The 24,003-nt window shown below is 44.7% G+C and overlaps 1 protein-coding gene across 4 annotated transcripts in view; it reads right to left on the bottom strand.

The window, feature by feature from the left end:
- The window catches only part of TPD52 (tumor protein D52), a 216,974-nt gene that overhangs the window by 139,884 nt on the left and 53,087 nt on the right, over window positions 1-24,003 (bottom strand). For 3 of the 4 annotated variants that reach the window (XM_045005931.1, XM_045005932.1, XM_045005930.1), the window contains exons 5-6: window positions 14,695-14,743; window positions 11,238-12,552 (exon numbers count right to left, since the gene is read on the bottom strand). In XM_045005931.1, the coding sequence (XP_044861866.1) occupies window positions 12,436-12,552; window positions 14,695-14,743 (166 nt within the window). In that variant the 3' untranslated portion in view covers window positions 11,238-12,435. Of the gene's footprint in view, window positions 1-11,237; window positions 12,553-14,694; window positions 14,744-24,003 lie in introns of those variants that run through there. The other variant, XM_045005933.1, reaches the window with a different exon arrangement.

Genomic DNA, 24,003 nt, shown 5'->3' with positions numbered 1-24,003 from the left:
TATTTTTAAAGGAGTGTTTGAAGCTGGGCTCCTGCAGGGTTTCTAACCTTTTGTTATCAACGTGTATTTATAAAAACAACATTGTGCATCGACACAACAACTGGTAAAGAGGTGACCCTTGCACAGATCTACTACAGTAGGCACTTTATGAAAATAAATATCTAGGATTAAATAGGGTGACCAGATGTCCTGCTTTTATAGGGACAGTCCCGATTTGAGGGTCTCTCTCTTATATAGGCTCCTATTACCCCCCCCCCGCCCCCTGTCCCGATTTTTCACACTTGCTGCTGGCCACCCTAGGATTAAATGTCATTTTTTGCCTGTTTGTAAGTTTACCTGTTTGCAGAATTGGTGCAACAAATCTTCAGGGAAACTCACAATTGCCCTCTTTCAAAAATGGCTGCCATATCCCATTATTCTTACAGGGAGTGAGGCCACAGGCTGCCTTCAATTAATGAGGGTACTCTTCCCTGCCTGTGTAGGAGGAAGGCTTTTTATAGCATGGGCTATATTTGCAGAGAACAATCTGAACTTTAATCTTTGCTATATTAAAAAAATTCACCAGCTTAACTAGATTGACTTTTAAACCCATGTATCCAGTTAAACTGGTGTAAATCCCTAAGAGTACGTCTACACTACCCGCCAGTTCGGCGGCTAGCGATCGATCTATTGGGGATCGATTTATCACATGTAGTGTAGACAGACGCGATAAATCGATCCCCGATCACTCTCCCATCAACTGCTGAACTCCAGCTCGGCGAGAGACAGACGCAAAGTCAATGGGGGAGCGGCGGCCGTCAATCCCGTGCCACGAGGATGCAAAGTAAGAGATTCTAAGTTGATCTAAGGTACGTTGACTTCAGCTACGCTATTCTCGTAGCTGAAATTGCGTATCTTAGATTGATCCGCCCCCCTCCCTGCCCCCAGTGTAGACCAGGCCTAATGGAGATACACTGAACTGGTTTAACCTTTAAGTCAATAAAGATATACAAGCAAGGGTTAATCCCATTTAGATAATCAACATTAGGAATTCACATCAGTTTAACTAGGGCATACAAAAAAAAGGATTCTAATTACTAGAATTAAGGCTCAGCTTGACATATTAGGTCCTATAATCAGACTGATGCATCCTAGCAGGACAGACTGAAACCAGCCCACATAGGTCTGCTTGCAGAATCAGAACTTAAAAGAACTGCTCCAGTGTTTGTATATTAAACATTACAGTTAGACAAATAGGTACCGTATATACTTGTTCATAAGCTGAATTTTTTTAGTAAAAAAGGGAAGCATCAGAGAAGGGGGTCGGCTTATGAACAGGTATAGAGGTGGGACACAGCCTCCCACACTCACCCATCCCCCAACAGAGGGGGCAAGGAGAGGCAGCAAAGCCAGAAGGGAAGAGACAGGGCCAGAGTCTCTCCACTTCTGGCCACGCTGCTCTCCCCCCAGCCTCCGAAGCAGCTGCAACTCCGAGGCTGGCAGGCCGTGCCACCCGGCCCAGCCTGCCGCAGCGGGCTGTGGCTGCGCCGCCCAGTCTGCCCGCTGAGACCACGCTACACTGAGACCATGCCACCCAGCCTGCTGGAGCAGCTCCGGCCAGGCCAGAGACATCCTCCCGTGGCCCGCTCCAGCTACGGTGGGAAGGGATGGGATGGGGAGAGTGTGGGGGTTCCAGGCTAGGGGTGGGATCATGTGGGGGGTCGTCACAGGGGTTACTCCCCCAATCCCCAGCTTCTCCCCCCAAAAAAAATTTCCCCACCAGTTGCTGTCCCAGCCCATCAGGGTAAGCAGCTGGCAGGCTTGGACACTTTGTTTACTTAGGTTTACCTCCATACCAGCGTATGTTCGAGGTAAAGACACCATCTCGGCCCACCAGCGGCTTATCCTGATGGCCCGGGAGCCAAAGTTTGTCGACCTCTGAATTATAGGATCAGCATATGAATGGGTCATAACAATTTTTCATTTTTATTTATCCATCTTGGAGGGGTTATCTTATAATGAACCGGCTTATGATCGAGTATATGCAGTATGCAAAACTGAAATTTACATTAACAAATTAGACAATTTGACAACTATCAGGAAATGCTTTACCTATTTTTGTTATTACGACATCTTAGATTACTATAATTTAAACCAAGAAAAGAAAAAAAAATCCCTATTTTCCCCCAATATTATTTTACTCTGTGAATTTAACAACAATCATGTAAGGTTCCATGCTATGGTAATACAAATAATAAATAATCACACGAACAGCAAGTTTCCTGCAACTGTCTGTCAGTTCACCCTTTGTTTGCCTGGATCTATTACACAATATGGAAGAGAAAAATATGTTACCACATTCTCCTATTTAACATGAAACCACTATAATTGGCAGGGGACTCAATAGCAGTATGTTTATTTTTATTTTTAAATTGGTTAGATTTCATGTTGACAGAATCTCTTTAAAAAGATACCCATGCAGGCTTCAACTTTTTTTTCATAGGCTGAAAATCCCTGACTTTATTACATGTTGGTAGTAGGGTGAACTTGGCCAAGGAGAAACTGACTCTCTGACTTCAGAAGGAAAAACACATGACTTGAAAGCTGATTTGATTATTCCATTATGAATTTTAATATGATTTTCTCTTAAATTAATCTTGTTTTGTTTACTTGTCAAATGAATAGGATCCAGAATTTGCTAAAGAACGAAAATCTAAACCTCACGTTCTTCCTAAGAACAGATGGTTACTTTTCTTTCGCTTCATCTGTATGTTCATGCCTCTCAGCATGTAATATTTCACAGCCCCCATGCGAGCATAATACCTCCCCTCCAACTCCGCTAACCTCACCTTTCCCCAGAACCTGGCAAGTCTCCACACCAAATGCATGAATACACCTGCTTTGTGAGTTTCGATTCCACTTATCTCTCCCCTGCTTTTTTTGGTAAGCGTCCAACTCAGCTGCCACCACAGCCCTGGCTACCCTTCTTCCCTTTCTCAAGGCACTTGAGAACCCTGCCTTTTGAAAGTTTTCTTAGTACTTCTTAATTTTTCCATGGATAGGAACATGCTCAGACTGCTAGTTAGAACTGATTCTTCAAGGCTTGCTGCATTAATGTTCAGATATCTTATGCTTCCTAATTTCATCTGCTCTCTACTATCTTCCTGTCTTCCTTGCTGGGTCTCCTGATTTTTCATCCAGCTGCTCTGATCCCAAAGTTGCATAAGCATGCAGCTCCTCCACCCTGCCTGAATTTCTCATGTAACTAAGGCTTGGTCACATGGGGAAATTTACAGGCATACGTGAACCAGTATAACTCCCCATTATAATGGTATAGTATCCCTATAAGATCCATCCTATGAAAATAATGTTAGATAACCTTCTACAATAAACAATTTAGCATTTTTTAAAATACAAAATTATACAGCATTATGTACCACAGAAAAATGGATGGTAATTCAGAAATACTGACTGTGCCAGTTAGAGGAACAAGACTAAAATGGAGTACCAAAATCCTAAACACCATCCTAACCCCACTGATTAAGCAGAAAAGTATCCCTGCTCACCATTTCCTGTCACAGTCTGAATATCAAAGAACTCATTATAGGGCAAAAATGCAGTAAAAAAACCAAGGCTGGGGTCCTACATCAAAAAAGCCTTACTAGAACTCATTACACACTAACTTCATATAAGAGCTGCACAGAGGAAGACAAAAGCACCAGAGGTCCTGGAACACAATGATGACATGGGGGAGCTTCCTGAGGGAGCCCTGCGACACACCAAGGGGGGCGGGGGAGCCCTGCACATGGGCCCAGTGACACACTGACGGCGGGAGGGGGGTCTGCACATGGGCCTAGTGATACACCAACGGGGGGGGGGGGAAAGAGACTGCACGTGGGCCCAGTGACACACCGAGGGGGGTGAGGGGGAGAAGAGGACAGCCCTGCACCTGGGACCCGGTGTTACCTGTCAGCTCTGTGTTCTTGAGGAACCAGGGCACAGTATCCAACCTGTCTGACTCACGAAGGACACCTCCCCTAGCCTCTACTTGAACCAAAGCCGATCAGAAGAAAGGCTTACAAAAAGCAATGAAAAGGCAGTGGGAGACATGCCTAACACCCCTCACCCCGCAACAAGAGTTACAGGATTAAAGAAACTCCCCCAGCCTCATTTGCATCAAAAATTGGACAGGGAGGCATCTCCATTAGCAAACAGAGTGGAGAACAGAGATTCCAAGGCAAGAACTGCACTGAACTCTGGGATCAGAAAAGCAGGGAAGCACTGCATGATGCGGAATCTCTGCTACATATGTTAATGAACCCGCACCTGCACACAGCCAGCTCAGTAGTTATCAGACCAATTCTAGTAATAAATCCTTTACTGGTATCCAAAATACTAAAGCTGACTAATAGCATTATGAGCTCCCTCAAAGGAACATCACCCATAGCCAGGAACGAGCAACTCCTATTGTCTAGTCAGAACAAAATAACGTTGGAACACTCCCTTGAGTCACCAGTTTTCCTACAAAAACCCCTACCCATGGTCAGTTCTGATGCCTGTATCCAACATTTGCATCAGTTCAATTGGGACTTCATCTTCTCCTGACTGATCATGCTGGGGACTCTGCCTGTCTCCAGCACTCTGGACCCTCAGTTACCACCACCATCTGGGACCCCCGATCGATTCAAGCTTCATGGACTGGTGAGAACCCAGCTCTTGCTCTCTGTCTCTAGGTGTAGCCTTCTGACCCTGACTTGTGTGGCCAGTTTAGTTTTCTAAACGTGACTTTTATAAACAAATTTAAGTTAGATTTGATATTATAACTGTTTTGTTTGTTTGGCTCCCCTACGGGTATTACCTGGCAATAAATAACTTTCATGGTTAAGTTGGTTGCTTCTCCCCTCCCGCCCCACCCACTCGTGGGTGTTTTTTGGTTTCCTCATTCGTTCTGCAGCAATGCTCCTTGTACCTAAGCTAAAAGATCCCTGCAGTGCCCAAAAATCCTGTGGTGTTTGCTCATCAAGTGGGCTACTACCAGAACAATTGTAATGTGAAAGTGGGGATAGGGATGTGCTGAACTGGGACATATGAAGGTGGCAGCTTGGAAGTGCTGCTCGACCTAGTCTGCTGAGTTCAGGGGCATAGGAGGGTAACAGCTTGGGAGTATTGATTAACCCAGCCCTCTCAGATGCACTCTGTTAATGTGTGTGCATCTGATTCTGGGGCTGGAAGAACCCAGCCCAGGCCCCTGAGAAACTTAGGTTCTGCAGGATAGCTCCACTAGGAGGGAACTTGCAGAAGGGAGAAGTAGCGCGCATATGAGAACACACATGACACAAGCAATACATCGATAGAATTACAGAACACCCCTCCCCCCAGAAGAGTAACCCTAGCAAATGAGCATACCCCAAAGTAATGGGCAAATCTCATAACACAGCGCGGGGCCGGATCCTGGCACCTGGGTCCTAGTGACACAACCACAGCAGGAGAGGGAGGAGGGGAGCCCTGCACCTGGGGATCGGTGACACACCCACAGCAGGGGGCGTGGAGCCCTGCACCTAGGAGACCCGGTGACACACCTATGACGGGAAGGGGGGAACCCTGTGACACACCCATGGTGTGTGGGAGGGAAGGAGCTGCACCTACAAACCCTGTTCAGCCGCAGGCTGGCACCTGACACGTATCTATGCAGGGTCACGCTCCCCTGTAGTCCCCCAGGCTCCCCCTCCCCGCTAGAACACGGTGCACACGCGCCTGCGCCCAGCTCCGCGCGTCTTTTCACTCGTGTCGCCCGAAATCGTGTTGAGCCCGCCCCAGTGAAACCCGCCCTGCCCCTGCGAACGTGCCAAGGCCGCCGGGCGCACAGCAGGGGGCGCTGCCTGAGCGCTCCCCCGGGGACTCCCGGCGGCTCACACAGGGTTCGGCCAAGGACTAGACCCCGCCCCTCACTCCGCATCACGTAACAACCAATTGTCACGTGACACGGCGCGGCTTTCTCTGCCCCGCCCCCTGCGTGCGGTCTCACCTGCCGCGAGCCGGCGCCCAAGGCGCTGGTGAGGCTGCTCGGCCGCTTCTCTGGCGCCGGGGGCGAGATACTCGGGCCCAGCGAGTCCCCGGTTCCATGGCTACTGCCGCGCCTGGCCGCACCCAGCAGCTGCCATGCCCGGCTCCGCGAGGCGGCGCGGCTCCAGCTCGGCGTCGCCATGTCGCGTCCGTCGGGGGGCGGGGCGTGACCTCTGACCCTTCCTACGCACGGGCAGAGGACTCGCGAGCAACCATAGAGTAGCGCGGAGGTATCCTAGAGCGCCGCCTCGCGCGCATGAACTCGCCGCCATCTTGGTTGGCTTGGGGAGCCGGCGGTCACTTAATGGCGGGGGGCTTCTGGGTAGAGAGAAAAGGCGTTGGAGGGGGAACAGCGCCTGTAGCCTGGAGCCCACCTCTCCGGGGGGAGGGTCCCCACCGTCATGTGTCCCGCCCCCCTGGCTGGGTGCCCTGTGCGTGTGGAAACGGCCGGTCAGCGTCAGCCTCTGCTGCGGGCTCGCGCGCGCTGTAGGGCTCGGCTGCCGGGAGCGGCCAGCGGGCGGGCGGCGAAGTGAAGCGACTCGCGCCCTTCTCGCGGCGAACGCTCGGGGCCAGGCAGCCCGGCCGGCACTTCGCCCGGGGAGGGTCCCGTTACTGGCCGCGACCAAGGCTTCGGCTTCCCTGGCAGTGCAGGTCTCCCCCGGCCGTGGCAGGCTGGGAGCCGGCTGGCACCCTGTGATAATGGAATCGTTGTAGTGACTGCCGCTAAACTAGTGGGGCTCGAACTTTATTAGTGCCCCTTGCAAGCCCCTGAGTGTGACCCACCAATAAATTAAACACAGTTTTTAATATATTTAACGCCATTATAAATGCTAGAGGCAAAGCAGGGTTTGGGGTGGAGGCTGACAGCTCACAACCCCCTGAGGAATGGTTGGGTCATTACACCAATTGAATCTATTTCCCTATGTTAAGTTCTCCTCACACCTTCTATGGGCCATAACACGGCTGCTACTCTGAAACCCCCTGAGGGGGTCCCAACGCCCAGTCTGAGAACCCCTCTGATGAACAGGCAGCTCAGGAAGAGACCATCTGTACAGCAGCTGGGAAGGAAGGAATGTCCTGGCCTGGATTGATTAGACTTACTTGAGCTAGTACTGTAACAATAGATGCTGCTTTGAAGATGTTGGTCAAGGTGGGCTCAGAGCCCAAGCCACAACTTCAAATTGCTGTCAGTGCAGATATTTTACAGAGCACCAGCCTGCCTCGGTTAGCTGGACCTGGGAGACTTGTTCCTGCACCCTCCAAAACTGTGTAGACAGTCTTAAGTGACTAGCTGCCACAGTACCAAAGTTTGGAGGCTTTGTTAGTGAAGGACACAGTTGAGGTAGTCAAGGGCTAGGTGGCAATGACAAAACTTCCTGCAGAGCTGTAGGCAAGTCCTTAAGTCCCTCTTGGAGAGAAGGACCCTCCCCCTGCTGCCAAAGCACCACCGATCATGGTAGAGCTGCGCCCCTCTGCTTTGTGCACCCAAGGCAAGTGCCTCACTCACCTCACCCTTGTTATGGAACTGAATAAAAAGATATTCTAGCACTAGAAAAGGTTCAGAAAAGAACTAAAATGATTAGGGGTTTGGAGAGGGTCCCATATGAGGAGAGATTAAAGAGGCTAGGATTCTTCAGCTTGGAAAAGAGGAGACTAAGGGGGATATGATAGAGGTATATAAAATCATGAGTGGTGTGGAGAAAATGGATAAGGAAAAGTTATTTACTTATTCCCATAATACAAGAACTAGGGGTAGGGGTCACCAAATGAAATTAATAGGCAGCAGGTTTAAAACAAATAAAAGGAAGTTCTTCTTCACACAGCGCACGGTCAACTTGTGGTTCTCCTTACCTGAGGAGGTTGTGAAGGCTAGGACTATAACAGTGTTTAAAAGGGAACTGGACAAATTCATGGTGGCTAAGTCCATAAATGGCTATTAGCCAGGATGGGTAAGAATGGTGTCCCTAGCCTCTGTTTGTCAGAGGATGGAGATGGATGGCAGGAGAGAGATCACTTGATCATTGCCTGTTAGGTTCACTCCCTCTGGGGCACCTGGCATTGGCCACTATCGGTAGACAGATACTAGGCTAGATGGACCTTTGGTCTGACCCGGTACGGCCATTCTTATGCTTCCTGTTTTAATATTTTGAGACATTAGCTGTGAAAGCCTAGCCTGCTAACTGTCAGGGAGACTTAGCTTTGGAGTAGTGGGAAGCTCTTCCTTCTTTGTGCAGGCCAAGTTAGACACAAAATGCAAGCCAAAAGCTTAGTCTAGCAGCAGGTTAGTTTAGGAGAAGCTAAGACATCTATGAGAAACAGGAAAAGGACTTTCACCTCAAGTGTTTTTTGGTTAAGGAGTTATGACCACCAGAATTACAAACTCAACAGTTAACCACACCCCTCATTTGGCACCAGAAGTATACAATCAGGCAGTAGCAGAGACCAAAAAAAGCAATATAGTACAGTACTGTGTTAAATGTAAACTACTAAAAAAAAAGGAAAGCAGCATTTTTCTGCTGCATAGTAAAGTTTCAGAGCTGAATTAAATCAATGTTCAGTTGTAAACTTTTGAAAGAACCACCATAACATTTTGTTCAGAGTTAAACATTTCAGAGTTAACCTTTATTCCCCAGCTGTTCATAAATCTGAGGTTCTATTGTAAAGGCAGTGAGAAAGGAATCAGAGGAGCAGTTTCAGTAAGGAGACTCGACAAGGAAGCTTAGGCCAGGAAACATGGATGCATTAACAGATAATCAGTACCTAGAAAATGAATCTGGTACATAAAGTATTTGTAAGATTGCTGTTTTACAAACTCCATCTTTTCAAACAAACTAATATAGTGCCTAGGGCTAAATGTCTACAAGAGATCAGTTTGAGAACAGCTGCATATCTGTTAATGTCTGGTTTCTGTAAAGAAAGTAAAGATAGTTATAACTAAGAAAGATAGATGGCATGATTGTTATGGATTGAGATATCTTTACTAAGTGAAAGCAGCAGTTTGGTACAAAAGTCACTGGACTGGAATAAGCATATTGTATTTGATAAGTCTCATTTAAAGACTGGAATGTGAAAGGAGACATAGGAAACAGGTAAATTTAGGAATAAAGTTAAGAAAGCAGGTAGTGAAAGTTTAACTGAGTAGTGAGTAGCAGTAGAGGTAGGATATGTATAGAGATACCAAGTTAAGAAATTGTCTGATAGATTGAGTAGCTAATTACAAACCATTGCATCCATCTTTAGCACCAAGGTCCAGCTTTGCAGATAGGTCCCATTCCTGACAAGCTGCCGTAGCATAAAAACATCCCACTCAAAAGCAGGGAGTAAGTGTTAACTGGCTTAGGATGTTGACTAGATCACAGGTTGTGGTTCTAGAAATTTGATGTCCAGGGTTGCTTTTCAGCCATTTCAAGTCAAGGCTTTCGAAGCAGAAGTCTCAATTGATAGGATTCAGGTACTGAAGACATCTTAGATGGAGCTGCTAATTGCATTTCACGCTAGTGGGAAAACATTCCCTAGATGTGTCAGCTGAAACTGCTCCTCTGATTTCTTGCCAATGTTTTAAGTGGAATTTTACTGCCTAAGGATTCTGAGGTGTACCTGTTCAGTTTATCCCACACTGTTAGCTCAGTTTACATTTGGCCAGGATTCAGGTGTTTCACCACATCAGCGAAAAGAGGGTTAGGCCTAGGCAAGACACTTCTACTGTACCTGGAGAGGAAACCAGGGGCTCTAGCTAAAGTGATGTAATGAGGAAAACTCAAGCCCTGTGGATTTTCTCCAGACCATACAAAAATGGCTATGTGATGGCAGCCTATGGTCATCCTCCTTAAGGCAACTGGTGCAGCTGGATCCCACAGACAGGAGCAAAAACAGACTAGAAAACCCATTACGTATGAAGCACTGAGGCAGTATACTGGGAATGTTTGTGCCAACCTAGCTCTAAGAGCCTGCCTCAGGCAAAAGCCTGCCTCTGAAGCAGAGTGGGAGATGCTTCAGTGGGTCAACAGGGAGAATGAAATAGCTGACTTGATTAGATGGCAGGGAATGTGTTTGCTTGACACTATCAAACCAGGCACAGATAGGAATGCTCCTTCAGTCTAGGAATCCTACTTATTCAGAGTAGCATTTAAAAAAAGCTTTAGAAGAGACAAAACCTAAACAGAAAAGAGCTGATATTCATGCCAAAAAGTTTAGTTTAGTGTTCCATTGTACTGATATTAGTTTCAATCTAGTGCACCTGTAACATTTCCTTACTATCACTTAATCATACCATATATTGCAGCACTAAAGTAGGGTGGTTTAAACGTATTAGATGGGAAAGTACCCTGGTGTTACTGGAATTTTGATCCTGTATGGTTGTCATTTGTTTTATTTGCTGATTTACAGCCTCTGCTCAATTTTAAGTCTCAGGCCAGGAACCGTTCATGAATTACATTTGTGCTACAAGAGGCATAGTAAATTCCTGAATCAGTTTCCAGGATAGAACCAACTCAGCCCATCTGTCCAAGAAATAACTGAAAAGTGGTCATGAGGCCATGAGTATGAAGACAGGAGGATTCCAACATGTTCCCAATTACTTGGAGCAGAGGATAGTAAGGGAATATTTCATATGTGAATTCAGTCCTTTCAAATTGATTTTAAAAAGCTTAGGCCTATAGGTAGCTATGACTTTTCCAAAGAGTGGAATGTCTGTATTTACAGCTGTGCTGTTAAAGACAGTGGCAATACAGTGCTCATGTATAGGATTTTATTAAGCTGCTCACATGTAACAGCATATTCACTAGAGGTGAAGTGCTATCAAAGCGGTCATCAGAAATGCAGTACAATGGTGTCTAAAGAAAATTGTGTAGCGGTTTTGGAATTTGACTTGACAGATTTTTGCAGTTAGTTTTTTTAATCGCTTCCAGTTCATTCCAAGCTCAGTGATGAGACATTTGGCATAAGTTACAATTTGTTAACGACCAACATGTGCCAGACATGTACGTAATACAAGCAACTTCCAAAGTACATAAAGTGGATATAGTCAACATGTAAAGCAACATAGCCCTCCTACAAGGTCTGCTATAGGCTTTGATATGGGTAAAGTTTCAAGAGTGGATCTCAATGGTTAAACAGAAGTGGAATCTCCAGGGTGCAAACAGTATTGCTAATTTTTTTTTTTTTTTTTTTTTTTTTTTTTTAGAGGCTTGAAAAAGACTTAGGACAAGAGAGTCTTTAGAGCATGAAATAGTTTGAACATCTCAAAGGTCTTCTGCCTCCTAGAGCAATGGCTCTTGCCTGCAAATGCTGTGCAAGTTTACTACAGCATGGTGAAAGGCTTTAAAAAAAACCACCAAACCTTTAATTCCAAGTCAGTTATGGGAATTAATCAATAATGACTTGTCTGCAAAAAATATTTCTAACATCCAAGACCAAGTTCATAAAGCCATATTCCTACATTCTGAGCTGTAAGAACGTGTTCACATCTCATCTCCACTCCATGTTTTTAGTGTAAGATTCAATATTAATACCAGAATAGAAGAAGTTTTAGAATCATCAACATTGGAGACCATTATTACAGTGACTGCCATTTTACCACAGCAGAATAATTCAGGCATTAAAGCATCAAGTGAAGAACTCACAATAGTGTACTGGGGTAAACAAACTGGCTCAGATACTAGACCAGCACCATTAAGCATCTCACTTTCATTTGGAGCACTCTGAGAAACCCACTCTTAGGATATTAAGTCTGGTCACAGGACCCACAGAGAAGTCAGTAAGTCTGAATGCTAGTTAGGATTATGTCCTTTGCCCCACATGCACCAAATGCAGTTTAGGACTCAACAGGTTTAAATTTATACACTTGTGGAAACCTGCTGTAGTGATGTTATTCATAATGTTGAAGCAGAAATCTTTCTGCAGCTTGGAGTAATCTTCCAAGTGTGATGTCCAATTTAGAGAACTGTTGCACTGAAGCCACCGAAGGAGTGAAGTAAACCTTCAGTTTGGCAGTAAAAGTAGAATGCCAATTCTTATAAGTGAAGAGAATTGCTAATAATCACAGCATCCAAAAGGAAGTTATGAATCCACATACTATATGTACAGTATTAGTAGGTTTGTCTAAAGTTTTTCAAAGAACATTTTAGAGATTGCCTTTAAAATCAGGGATATATCCTTTAAGTACTTGAAAAGCATAAAAATGTCCCTTCCCCCCCAAAAGCCAGGCTGATACAATCTACTTTAGTTCCAAAAAAATATTTTAAACCCACAAACAAGCTATTTTATCAAATTGATATAAAGCTAAGTGCTAAGTAAAAGCACATCTGGTGGAAACAGACAGTGAAGAACATTACAAATGTGCTTAGTTTTTGCTTGCAGCATCTGGCAGTGGGTAGCAGGACAAAGGCAGGAATCTCACTGGGTCTCCTCCTGTATCTGTTCTGTAATAGTTTCTGTGGCACTAGCATTGGCAGCTGAGTTTAAGACTTCTCCAAAGTCACCTCCAGCAGGCTTGGCTCCTCCAACTTTAGACTAAAATACAAATAGTTTTAGATAAACCCTTCAGAAAGTATAGCTGAAACACAGTTAGATAGCCAGGTATTTTAACAAACAAGTTTTGCAATAAACAATACCTTCATGTCAAGATTGTTTGGGGGAATTTATCCTTTGGAGGCAGTTTTTCCAGGATCAAACTGCCCCTACAATACTTGAGATAGGAGCAGCACTCAGTGCAACTTGGTGGAAGAAGCTAGGTGGAGAAACACTGAAGGAAATGTTGCAACCCTCCAATCATTAGCTTAACACATGGGTCTCCCTTGGCCTTTAGTACTGCAAAAATACTCCTGATCAGATTGTTGCCACAGCCCATACTCAGATGTACAATCTTCACAGAGCATAACTTCAAGCTGAGACATCCTACATTTGTTTTAACTCAAAAATGTTACAAAACCTGATAGCTTTTGTTCTGTACCACCCTCGAGGAGCTCAGAGAAAAACATTCAGCCTCAAGGACACATCCTGAAACTCTCTTGTTTTGGTGGAGCACATTCACTGCTACACCCCTTCAGATGATGTGTAACACACTTACCCCACATCACTCCCATATACCTCCACCACCTCCCCTCTAGGGAGATGCATTCCCAGAGTTCCTGGAAGGAGAAGTTCCTAAACTCCCTTAGATTGCAACAGGCCATTATACAGGATGCCAAAAGGGGAAAGGAGTTCCTTATGCACTTTTCCCCAACCCCAAGGAGCAGTCTGGTCCATAATATGAAGGCCTTTATACCAAAAAGTTAGTTGAAACAGCCACACAATATTGATCTCTGCTTATTGAGGCCTCAGCCCCAATTTCAGCCTCCTTACCTGACAGTGAAGTCAAAGAGCATGTACATCTTACAACAGAATTGCACACTTCTATTCCTTACTTTGATGGTAACATGCAGGAGTTTGCATTCCCAATGTAAGCTAGAATAAAACTTTTCAGCCCTGAAGTTAAAAATCAGTATAGAAGCTGGATATACACAAGACCAGGTTCTCTATTATGTGTGAAAGGCAGTTTCCTGGACAACCTTTATTGAATGAAGTATCTTAGAACTTCACTGTATTAAAAATGCAAATAATCCCACCACAACACAAATTTGCAACTTGTCTGGAAAGACATGATTAATGTAAACTTTGGGAAGTGTTACGAGCTTCTAAGAACTCTTTAAAACAAACAATGGGCTAAGACAAGAATGAGCTGTTAATGGAGTAGGTTTCCTAGGAAATATTTGTGAGGAGCGGAACGCAAATATCCACCTCCAGACCTGATCTTCTGAAGCTTTGATCTGGGATGGGGATCTTGTCTACAAGTTACCTGTTCCCAGGATTAAAGCCCAAATGGCATAAAAGAGCAACTCGATTCATAGTGTGCTGGTTCTGCGCCACAGCAGTTACCAACTTGTAACCACAGAAAAACCCCTTGGTGGGGTCTGAAGGGCTGTTCTCTAGCCAGAGCCCTGCTTGGAGTTGGGGTGATCTCTGATAAGCGTATTTGCATGCAAGTTTGCTATTTTATATGTTCTCTCACTAATGCTTTTCCCTTAATAAATGTGGTTGCTTAGAAAGAGCTGTGTGCTAACTTAATTGTGGTCAGTTACATTGCTTACCATGAGAGGAGCAAAGGTAAAGCAGGCCTGCTTAGGCAGTCTGGCTGCTGGTGAATTTCCAGTGTAGGCAGGGAGCTGTGCAGCCTGGACATATTTTGGGGTCAGGAGGGAGAGAGATGCATGTTTCCATCCAAGAGGTAATGGCAGGGAGTCAGAAAGCGTGGCCTTTTTTGGACCATACAGGAGAAATACAGGTGCAATTGTCCTGAACTGAAACAGCATGATCCAGCCCATTTGTGCTGTTCTGAGCATACAAGTGGACCAGAGAGCTGTTGTCTTCCCAACTGGGGATTTTCTGGCATGAAGCGATCATAGCTGGCTATACCCCTGCATTTCATAGCATTCATTTACTTGGTTGTCAAATGACTACATTTGGATTTTTAAAAAGCAGCTTAAGAGGTTAGTTGCCCAGCTGCCACTGAATTTTAAGGGAAGGGATTTGAGCACCACATTTAGGTTCCTTCATAAGTCCCAGCTTAAGTCTCTCATAAAACAACTGTTTCCAGAAGCAGCTAGTTAGATTTACCTTTAAGTTTTCAACCTTTTCTTCAAATGACTTGAAAGTAGAAGAATTTCTAGGGGAAAAAAACCCAGTGGTTAGTTTCTTAAAGTGAGAACATGAGCATAGTAATACTAGGTTAGTTTTGAGACAATGCATCCATGTTTCCCTGTCCTATGTCAACATGCTTTTGACAGCCCTCAGATTAATGTATCTTTTGGATAGTAGTTTTTGAACATTTCGTAAACAGTTACTTTAGGCCTAAACTGTACAGCTAAAGAGCTTCAAATAAAACCCACGTCTAGAACTTTCAACTGCAAGCCAAGAAGCTCATTTTATTACTACCTTTGAGGCAGTCACTCTTTATACTGCTTAACAGCAGAATAAAAGTTTTCAGTGAAGTTACTCATTGCCTGTAACTAGTACCCTTTACAAAGGTAAGGGGGTAAGGTACTGTAGAATGCCAGATTTAACTTGTCATTAGTGACTTTTATTGACTCTTCAAAACAGGTTGACGGCTGTTGGCTTAGAAAAGTTAGCTAGCTCAGTAAGACAATTTAGTCACATCCAATCACTCTAGAGGCTAGCGAGTGATTGTTAAAGACAACTCATTATAGTATGTGTGTCAAAGTTAAAGAAAGGTTGTTTACCCTGTCCCTCTGGAGACAGCCACTATCAACAGTAATAAGTATTCTCCCCATCTCTCACAGGTAGAGACTATTAAACTATGAAAAGGTAAAATGCAATACCCTAAGATAAAAACAGTGTTTAGTCATAGCAGCCTAGACAAGGGGTGAAATTTTGTCCCCACTGAAGTAAATGGCAAACATTGACTTCAGGAGGGTCAGTAAGTCACCCAAGGATTCTATATCAATTGGCACCAAATTGCAGTGTGACCTTGTGCCTTAATCTGTGTCACCAGATGGAGGAATGCTTACTTCTGATGCAGCCAGCCTTAGTGTTTGTAATGTACTCTGAACCTTATTTAAGCAATTAAAAGTCAGCAAGAGAAAAAGAAAATTGAGGTCAGAGGCCAAACTGCTTACTTTCCTATGGGTTAATAAGAAAGTAAGTCTCTTCATTTTAGAAAAGCTGTAGACGGTTCTGAATTTGAAATCATTTAGTAGCATAATATTTCTAGGAAAATAAAGACCATTCAGCTTCTCACCATAAGCAAATATCATGTCTAGGATGTGTAATTGCCAATAGAACAAAGTTCATTATTTCTTTGAACTTTCTGCAAGAACAGTCAGTACATGCTTTATCCTAAGTCAGTATGGTAAATTGTTCTAAAAACCAATGTTTCTATGTATTTAATTCTACACATGTGGGTGGGATGGGGGAAGGAAAGAGGATCAGTTCAACTAGTAAGACAATACCCATATCCAATAGCTGAATTACATACTAAAACATACATTACCTCATAACAGGCATGCTAATTGAATGTTGTATGGAGCGTATACTAAGTGTCAGCGTTAAGAAAAGGAGAGAGAGTGAAGTTAGTTATGATCAATTATGAAAAGCAATTTGCTTAGAAACCCTTTGCATCAGGTTCCACGGAAAGAGAATCTTTCTCCCCATAACTGAAGATGTCTGAGACCATAACTGTTTTCCCAAGGGCAGTTTCAAATAAACTGGAGTCATGCACACATTCATAAAGAACATGCAAGAGAGCTGTAGTAATACTTTATTAAAAAACATGCCAGTTAAAAAGTACATTCTGCATAGTTGCAATATAATTCCTTTGTCCTTTATCTACCCATTAATTTTTCAGACAGTGAGAAACATGCTAAGTTTGCAATTCTGGTAGTGTCAAGTGAATGCCAAAAGCTATCATTCACATATTCCCTCCCCTTGAATGATGCTTACATTAAAGGGTAAATTCTTTCAGATTATCACTACATTAATTGCAATGGGACTCCTGCATATGGAGTAGTAAACTACAAGTCAGTATGGATCCAGGAACTGAATTTCAGTTCACTAGCACAGTTCACAAAACTGAAACAGCTCAGTTTTGTGGATTGTCAATCCATTACCTTTCACTAGGATTAGAGTCATAGTAACTCAACAGGCCTAATTTCAACTACAGATGGTTGGGAAGTTTCCAACAAAATAGTTGGACGTATCACGCCACTGTCCCAGACAAGCCAATAGCTTGGTGGTTAGGGCATTCACCTGGTATATCACAGACCCAGGGTCAAGTCCCAGCTCTGATTTAGGTCTTTGTTTTGTCCCAGTGTAGAATAGGAAAACAGTTTGAAAGCTCAAGTTTGTGGGACAGGAAGACAGTTTCTTGTCCAGCTTTAACCTTAACTTTGTTTTTGAGGAACCACAAGTTTAGTCTTCATACTTATTAAATCTTAACCCTGCCATCAGTAGGAGTGTAGTTAGTGATACGGTTTAAGTGATATGGACAACTGCTCATTAGGAAGGAGTCATTAGGAGGGTCATAGGCCCAACAGCAACTAGATTGTTTCAGACAGTAATAACTTGAGCCAATTTAATCCTCCCTAGGAAAAGCTCAGCATTCTTATTTTTAAATTCCGCCCCCCCCAAATATTTAGTCCTACTCTACTGTAGATGTGTAGTCTGTACTAGTTGAGTACCATACCAGCTTCTGTAGAGCAGTTTTGCTGGACCATGTGTCTTCTCCAACCATACCTGGATGCTACATCTTGAATCAAGAGTCAATACACCTCTACCTCGATATAATGCTGTCCTTGGGAGCCAAAAAAATCTTACCGCCTTATAGGTGAAACCATGTTATATTGAACTTGCTTTGATCCAGAGTGCACAGTCCCACCCCCCCGGAACACTGCTTTACCGCATTATATCTGAATTTGTATTATATCAGGTCACGTTATATCAGGGTAGAGGTGTACTTTCATATGAGAGTTCTCATCTCTGGCAGCAGCTAGTCATTCATCTCATTTTGATAGCAACTCAGTCTCCCCTAAATTAGTGCCTCAGTGATAGAGCCATTTTGGTACTAATGAAAAGTTTCCAGAATAGGTTTAGAATGTAAGGATTTCTGGAGATGTTTAGACAAAGAGGTAAAAAGCTTTAAGATAAGCCAGGACATGTTGCTAACTGAATATGTGACTGAAGATTGGGTAGTAGTGCCATATACGGCAAGTCAAACTCTGTGTCAGCTACTAGTTTGCTGAGGTTTTGTCTGTGCTCCAGTCATGTTTATTCATTGTTTCACCTTGTGTATATCTGCCACCCATGTCCCTGTAGGAGGCCCAGCTTCTAATAATTAGATTTCTAGAGTCTATTTTATCCCCTGCCTTCAGGATGAGTCACACTTCTGTATTGAGTCCCATTATGTGATGAGAGGATTGGCACAGATCCCAACTTTGCTGGATGCAAAGTTTCTGGCTCAATACGTTTTCTAATGCTTTCAATAGTTACATTTTTCCAGCAGTGGTCAGCCACCTGTCTGACCCTATAAGAGGCTCTCACATCTAGAGATGGGAGTCCTACTTTAAAAAAAAAAAAAAAAAAAGTAGAAAGGATGCCTACTCTTCCCCTGGTATTACAGTCTACAAACCCATCCACACATACATGAAAGTTAGTGTACAAAGAGTGACCTTTAAGGATAGCATTTGCATATTGTCTTTTGAGAGACATTACTGTAAACACAAGCTTCAGTGTTCAGCTTTCAATAGAGAAGTTTTCACTGACCTCAAAAACCATGCACAGTTCTGGAAATATATCTCTACCCCAATATAATGCAACCCGATACAACACGAATTCGGATATAACGCGGTAAAGCAGCGCTCCAGGGGGGCAGGGCTGCGCACTCCGGCAGATCAAAGCAAGTTCGATATAACATGGTTTCATCTATAACGTGTTAAGATTTTTTGGCTCCCAAGGACAGCGTTATAACAGAGTAGAGGTGTAGTTTAACTCCCATAGTACCAGAAATCATGTTTGTTATGTAGCTATGATGTGTTTTTAGTAACTCAGCCCAGACAACTGATCAGAATGAAGCATAATTTTGAATTAGTAGCAGTTAAGTTACTTTGGTTTCCAGGTTTGACTTACAAGTCCAATGTTACAACCTGGCTAAGTGTAGCATACCCAGATACAGGATGTGATCCAAGATGATATTATCTGGGAGGACACCGGGAGGCTTTTCATCCTGTCTGCCACCACAACAAATTGCCGGTTCAACTTGTGAACAGTTTTGTTCGTTCAACATAAAAAAGCCAAAGCCAGCCAAATATCCAGGGAGCAGAGCCTCTGCTCACAGCTGTTGGAATGGGGCTTCAGGAAAAAGACTGGGAGAAATAGGTCTTTGTTGTGTGGAAGTTGGAGACCAACCCCACATGGTGTTCCTCCAGAAGGTGAAGTTGCACTTTGTCCTTATAAAAATGTAGTATATGGGGGTGGGGGTCAGATGTGGGGGCCTTGAGTCAGAGACCCTCCTGGCTGAAATTATGGCAACTAGGATTAGGCTACTTTACTTTACTTGTCTTATAAAGTAGTTGAGCATGTTGCTAATGGTTCAAACGGAGGCCCCATCAGCCTTGAGTGTACCAAGTTCATGTCCCAAGGTTGGGGTGGGCTGCTGAATTTGAAGGGATAGCCTATCTATCCCCTTTAAGAAACTGCCACATCATAGGGTTAGCGAAAATGGAGAGGCCCAACTCTCCTGAGTGAAGAGCTGAGATGGTGGCCAGGTGAACCTTTATCAAAGAGTGTGACAGGCCCTACTGTTTCAACCTTAGTAGGGAGTCCAAGACCGAAGGGGGACCGAAAATTGCGATGGAAGGACATGCCTCTGCAAACACAAAATAGAGAATCTTTTCCACTTGGCTAAGTAGGCCGCCCTGGTCGATGGTTTTCTGCTGCCCATAAGAACTTCCCTAATGGGGCTTGAGCATGCAAGCTTGAGTGGATTCAACCACACAGCTTCCAAGCAGTGAGATGGAGAGATTCGTGATTTCAGTGTTGGAGCTGGCCATGATGTTGACTAACGAGGTCTGGAACTAACAGCAGGGGGATTGGAGTCTTCACAGAGTTCCAGCAACATGGTGGACCAATGCTGGTGTGGTCAGGATGACAGAGGCCCCGTTGCTCTGGATCTTGGAGGATCTTGTGAGTAAGTGGGATGGGGGGGTGGGAAGAGGAGGGAAGCGAGAACATATAGAAGAGCTGGTCCTTCCATGGGAGAAGAAATGCACCTGCTAATGAGCCCTGGCTGTAGCTCAGGAAGGATTACAGGCACTTCCTATTGCTCCTTGTGGCGAACAACTCAACTTGGGGAAGACCCAACCATTGGAAGATATCGTTTGTTATGTCCAGGCAAATGGGCCATTTGTGGCCGTGAAAAGACCTGCTGAGATGGTCTGCTAGCTCATTCTGAGATCCAGGGAGGCAGGAAGATTCCAGAAGCATTGAGCGTGTTATGCAGAACTCCCAGAACTTGCAGGCTTCCTGACATAGGGGAGAGGAGCACGCTTCACCCTGTCTGTTGATATAAAACATCGCTGTTGTGTTGTGTGGTCAGGACTGATATGCATTTGCCCTCCAGATGAGGCCGAATGGTCTGACATGCCAGACGAATCGCTCTCAGCTCTGACATGCCAGACGAATCGCTCTCAGCTCTGACGTTGATGTGAAGCAACAGCTCCTCTGGAGACTAGAGGCCTTGAGTTCTGTGCTCTCTAAGGTGAGCTTCCCACCACATCGTTATGATTGGTCACCGATGCATCAGCAAAGGGTGTGGTTTGAAGAATGTGACACTTGTACACACCGCGTCAGGGTCAAGCCACCACTGAAAAGACTTGAGAACCATTGGTGGAAGCATGACTGCCCTGTCCAGACTGTTTGCTCGGTCAATACAGAGATGCCAGCCAAGTCTGGAGAGGTCTGAGTTTGAGCCTTGCATGCTGGACCACGTATGTGTACGACACCATGTGTCCTAGGAATTTCAGACAACTCCTTGCTGTGGTTGTAGGAAACTGCCTGAGGTCTTGTATGTCATCATGTATGGCCTGAAAACGTGACTGAGGTAGAAATGCTCTGGACTGTCTCAAGTCTAGTACTGCCCCGATGAACTATTCTTGAGTATTTAGCAGGAGACCGGTCAAAGGTGGATCTTATCAGGTTGACTGACTGATCCACTTGTGTCCTGGAATGTCCATCACATAATCAGTCATCGAGGTATGAGAATACCTGAACCTGTCTTTTCTGCAGGAAGGCAGCCCTGACTGACATGCATTTGGTGAACAGCTGAGGTGCTGATGACAGACCAAACGGGAGCACTGAGAATTGGTAGTGAGCACCCACCACCACCACAGGAAGTGCCTGTGGGGTGGGATTATGGAAATATGCATCCTTCAAAATTGGGGGCAGCATACCAATCTCCTGGATCCTGGGAAGGAATAATGGTGGCTAGAAAGACCATGTGAAACTTTAGCGTCTTCGTGAACCTGTGAGGTTGCGCAGGTCCAGGATGGGTCTGAGGCCCCCCTTTGCTTTCAGTATTAGCAAATACTGGGAATAAAGACCCCTTGCCCTTGAGCTCCAGCAGAACCTCCTCCATGGCTCCTGCCAACTGGAGTGTTTGTACCTCCTGCATAAGGAGTTGCTTGTGAGAAGGGTCCCTGAAGTGAGGGGAGGCAGGGACCAAGGCATGCCCCGGGAACAGAAAAAACAGGGAGAAGAACCCCCAGTAACAAACTCAAACTTATCTATTTACACTACAGCAAACTATCTAAACTATTTACAAGAGAAGTAAGCAAAAGCTAATAGGGGATCACTCAAGCAAGACAGAAAGCACTCCAACAACTATCACTGGCGGTAAGAAGGAACTGGAAAGGTAGTGGGTTGGCAAGGCCCTATAAGCGGCATCAGGGAGGCACAACTCCAGGGGGCTCCATAGCCGGCCTGATGGGTGCTACTAGGGGAAAAACCTCTGGTGACTGTGCATGTGGTGTGCACACCCCTAATTGAAATGGATATGAGCAAGCACTTGAAGAAGCAAAGTGGGTTCACTACTTAGTGGGGAAGGAGAGCTAGTGATTGACAACACCGAGGGCTGAGGGGTTTAATGCCTATTTGTTAGGCATTAAATCTATTTGTATTCAAAACAGCAAGGCCTGATTAAACTCATCCTAGGGAAGAACAACTAGGGGAAAATCTTCAAACTGTTAGCAATTAACTTTGAAAACTCATGGAGGATGGGTGAGGTCCCTGAGGACTGAAGAGCAATTGTTTCCCTTTTTAAAGATTGGTCTGAGTCCCAGGGTCCTTAGTACCTTTCAACCTAACTTCAATACCTGAAAATGTACTAGAACAAATTATTAAATAATCAGTTTGTCAGCACCTTGAGACTATTAGAGTTATAAGGAATAGCCAGCATGGATCTGTCAAGAACAAATCATGCCAAACAAAACTAATTTCCTTCTTTGATAGGGTTGCTGGACAAATGGGCTGAGGAAGCAGTAAATGTGTTTCTGACAATCCCACATGATATTCTCAAAAGCAAATTAGGGAAATTTGATATAGATTCAATTATGATCAAGGTGCATACACAATGGTTGAAAGACCACACTCAGAGTAGTTATCAGTTGTTCACTGTCAAACTGGGAGGACATATCTAGTGGGGTCCTGCAGAGGTCTGTCCTGGCTCATTCTATTCAACATTACCACTGATGACTTGATAATGGAGTGGAGAGTATGCTTAAAGTTTGCACGTGACACCAAACTGGGAAGGGTTGCAAGCAATTCGGAGGACAGGATTAGAATTCAAAATGACCTTGATAAGTTAGAGAATTGATCTGAAAGCAGCATGGTGAAATTTGATAGACAGCAGTACTGCACTAACGGGAAAGGAACAAAAAATGCTTAGCTACAAAATGTGGAGTAACTAGCTAGGCAGTAGTACTGCTGAAAAGGATCTGGGGGATTATAGTGGATCACTGTAGAATCCAGGAAGTGGGAGGAAGGAAGAAGGAAACCTACCAGATCTACTATGTCCTCTTGGAGGACTTGGACAAGTAAGCAAGAATAGAAACACACATTGTAAGTGTCTGAAGGTACCATGTCAAAGGCGAGATCAGGTTTCAGCGATCAAGACAGAGTGGGAAGAGGTCCTTAGAAACAGCGCATTTAGCTTTAAAACGGATTCTCTATTAAATAGATCTCTCTAGCACAGGGGTGGGTAAACTATGGCCCACAGGTGGTATCTGGCCTGCCAGCCATTTTAATCCAGCCCTCAAGCTCCAGCCAGGGAGTGAGGTCTGTGGCTTGCCTCGCGCAGCTCCTGGAAGCAGCGGCATGTCCCCCTTCCAGCTCCTACACATAGGGGCAGCTACGGGCCTCTGCAGCTCCCATTGGCTGGGAATCATGGCCAATGGGAGCTACAAGGGTGGCACTTGCGGATGGGGCAGGGCACAGTAGAGCCGCCTGGCCGGGCCTCCACATAGGAGGCAGAAGGGGGACATGCCACTGCTTCTGGGAGCCGCTTGAGGTAAGCGCCGCCCAGAGCCTGCAGCCCTGATCCATCACCCCCACACCCCAACCCACCCTCCAAAACCCTCAGTCCTAGCCCAGAGCACCCTCCTGCACCTCAAACCCCTCATCCCCAGCCCCACCCCAGCACCCTCGCCCCTCCCCCTGAACTCCTCATTTCTGGCCCTACCCTGGACTACACTGAAGCCCGCACCCCCTCCCACATCCCAACCCCAATTTTGTGAGCATTCATGGCCTGCCATACAATTTCCATACCCAGATGTGGCCCTCAGGCCAAAAAGTTTGCTAAGAGCCAAGAGGCACTGGCAGGGATAAAACATTGAAGACAGGATTATTATTTTGCAAAACACCAGACTCAAAATTTAGAATATTTATACCATGTCTGTTATACACTGTTAAGATACTTGAATTACTATATATTTAAAAGTATTATAGTTTCTCATGCATGTTACCCCTGAACTACCTTTTTAATACACAACCTTTTGTGTGTTATTGTGTGAATATTGTTTATGCAGCTAAATTGTCAATTCCATCAATATTTATTACCCCTGTCAAGGTGTCACCCCCACTCTGAACTTTAGGGTACAGATGTGGGGACCTGCATGAAAACCCCTAGGCTTATTTACCAGCTTAGATCTAGTAGCTGCCACCACCAAATAGTTTAAACAAACGTTTATGGGAGAGTCATTTGGAAACTGTCTTCCTCCCAATATTTCCCCCGTCTTTATCCCCCCTTTTTCTGGCAGGATTGAGACTGATTCACCTCCCACCAATTCCTAGTGAGCTCAGATCCAAAAAACCCTTGGATCTTAAAACAAGGAAAAAATCAGGTTCTTTAAAAAGACGACT

This window comes from Mauremys mutica, chromosome 2, assembly GCF_020497125.1.
Source record: "Mauremys mutica isolate MM-2020 ecotype Southern chromosome 2, ASM2049712v1, whole genome shotgun sequence".
Classification (NCBI taxonomy): Eukaryota; Metazoa; Chordata; order Testudines; family Geoemydidae; genus Mauremys; species Mauremys mutica.
The sequence above is the reverse complement of the archived record's forward strand: the minus strand, read 5'-3'. Positions and strand labels throughout refer to the sequence as shown.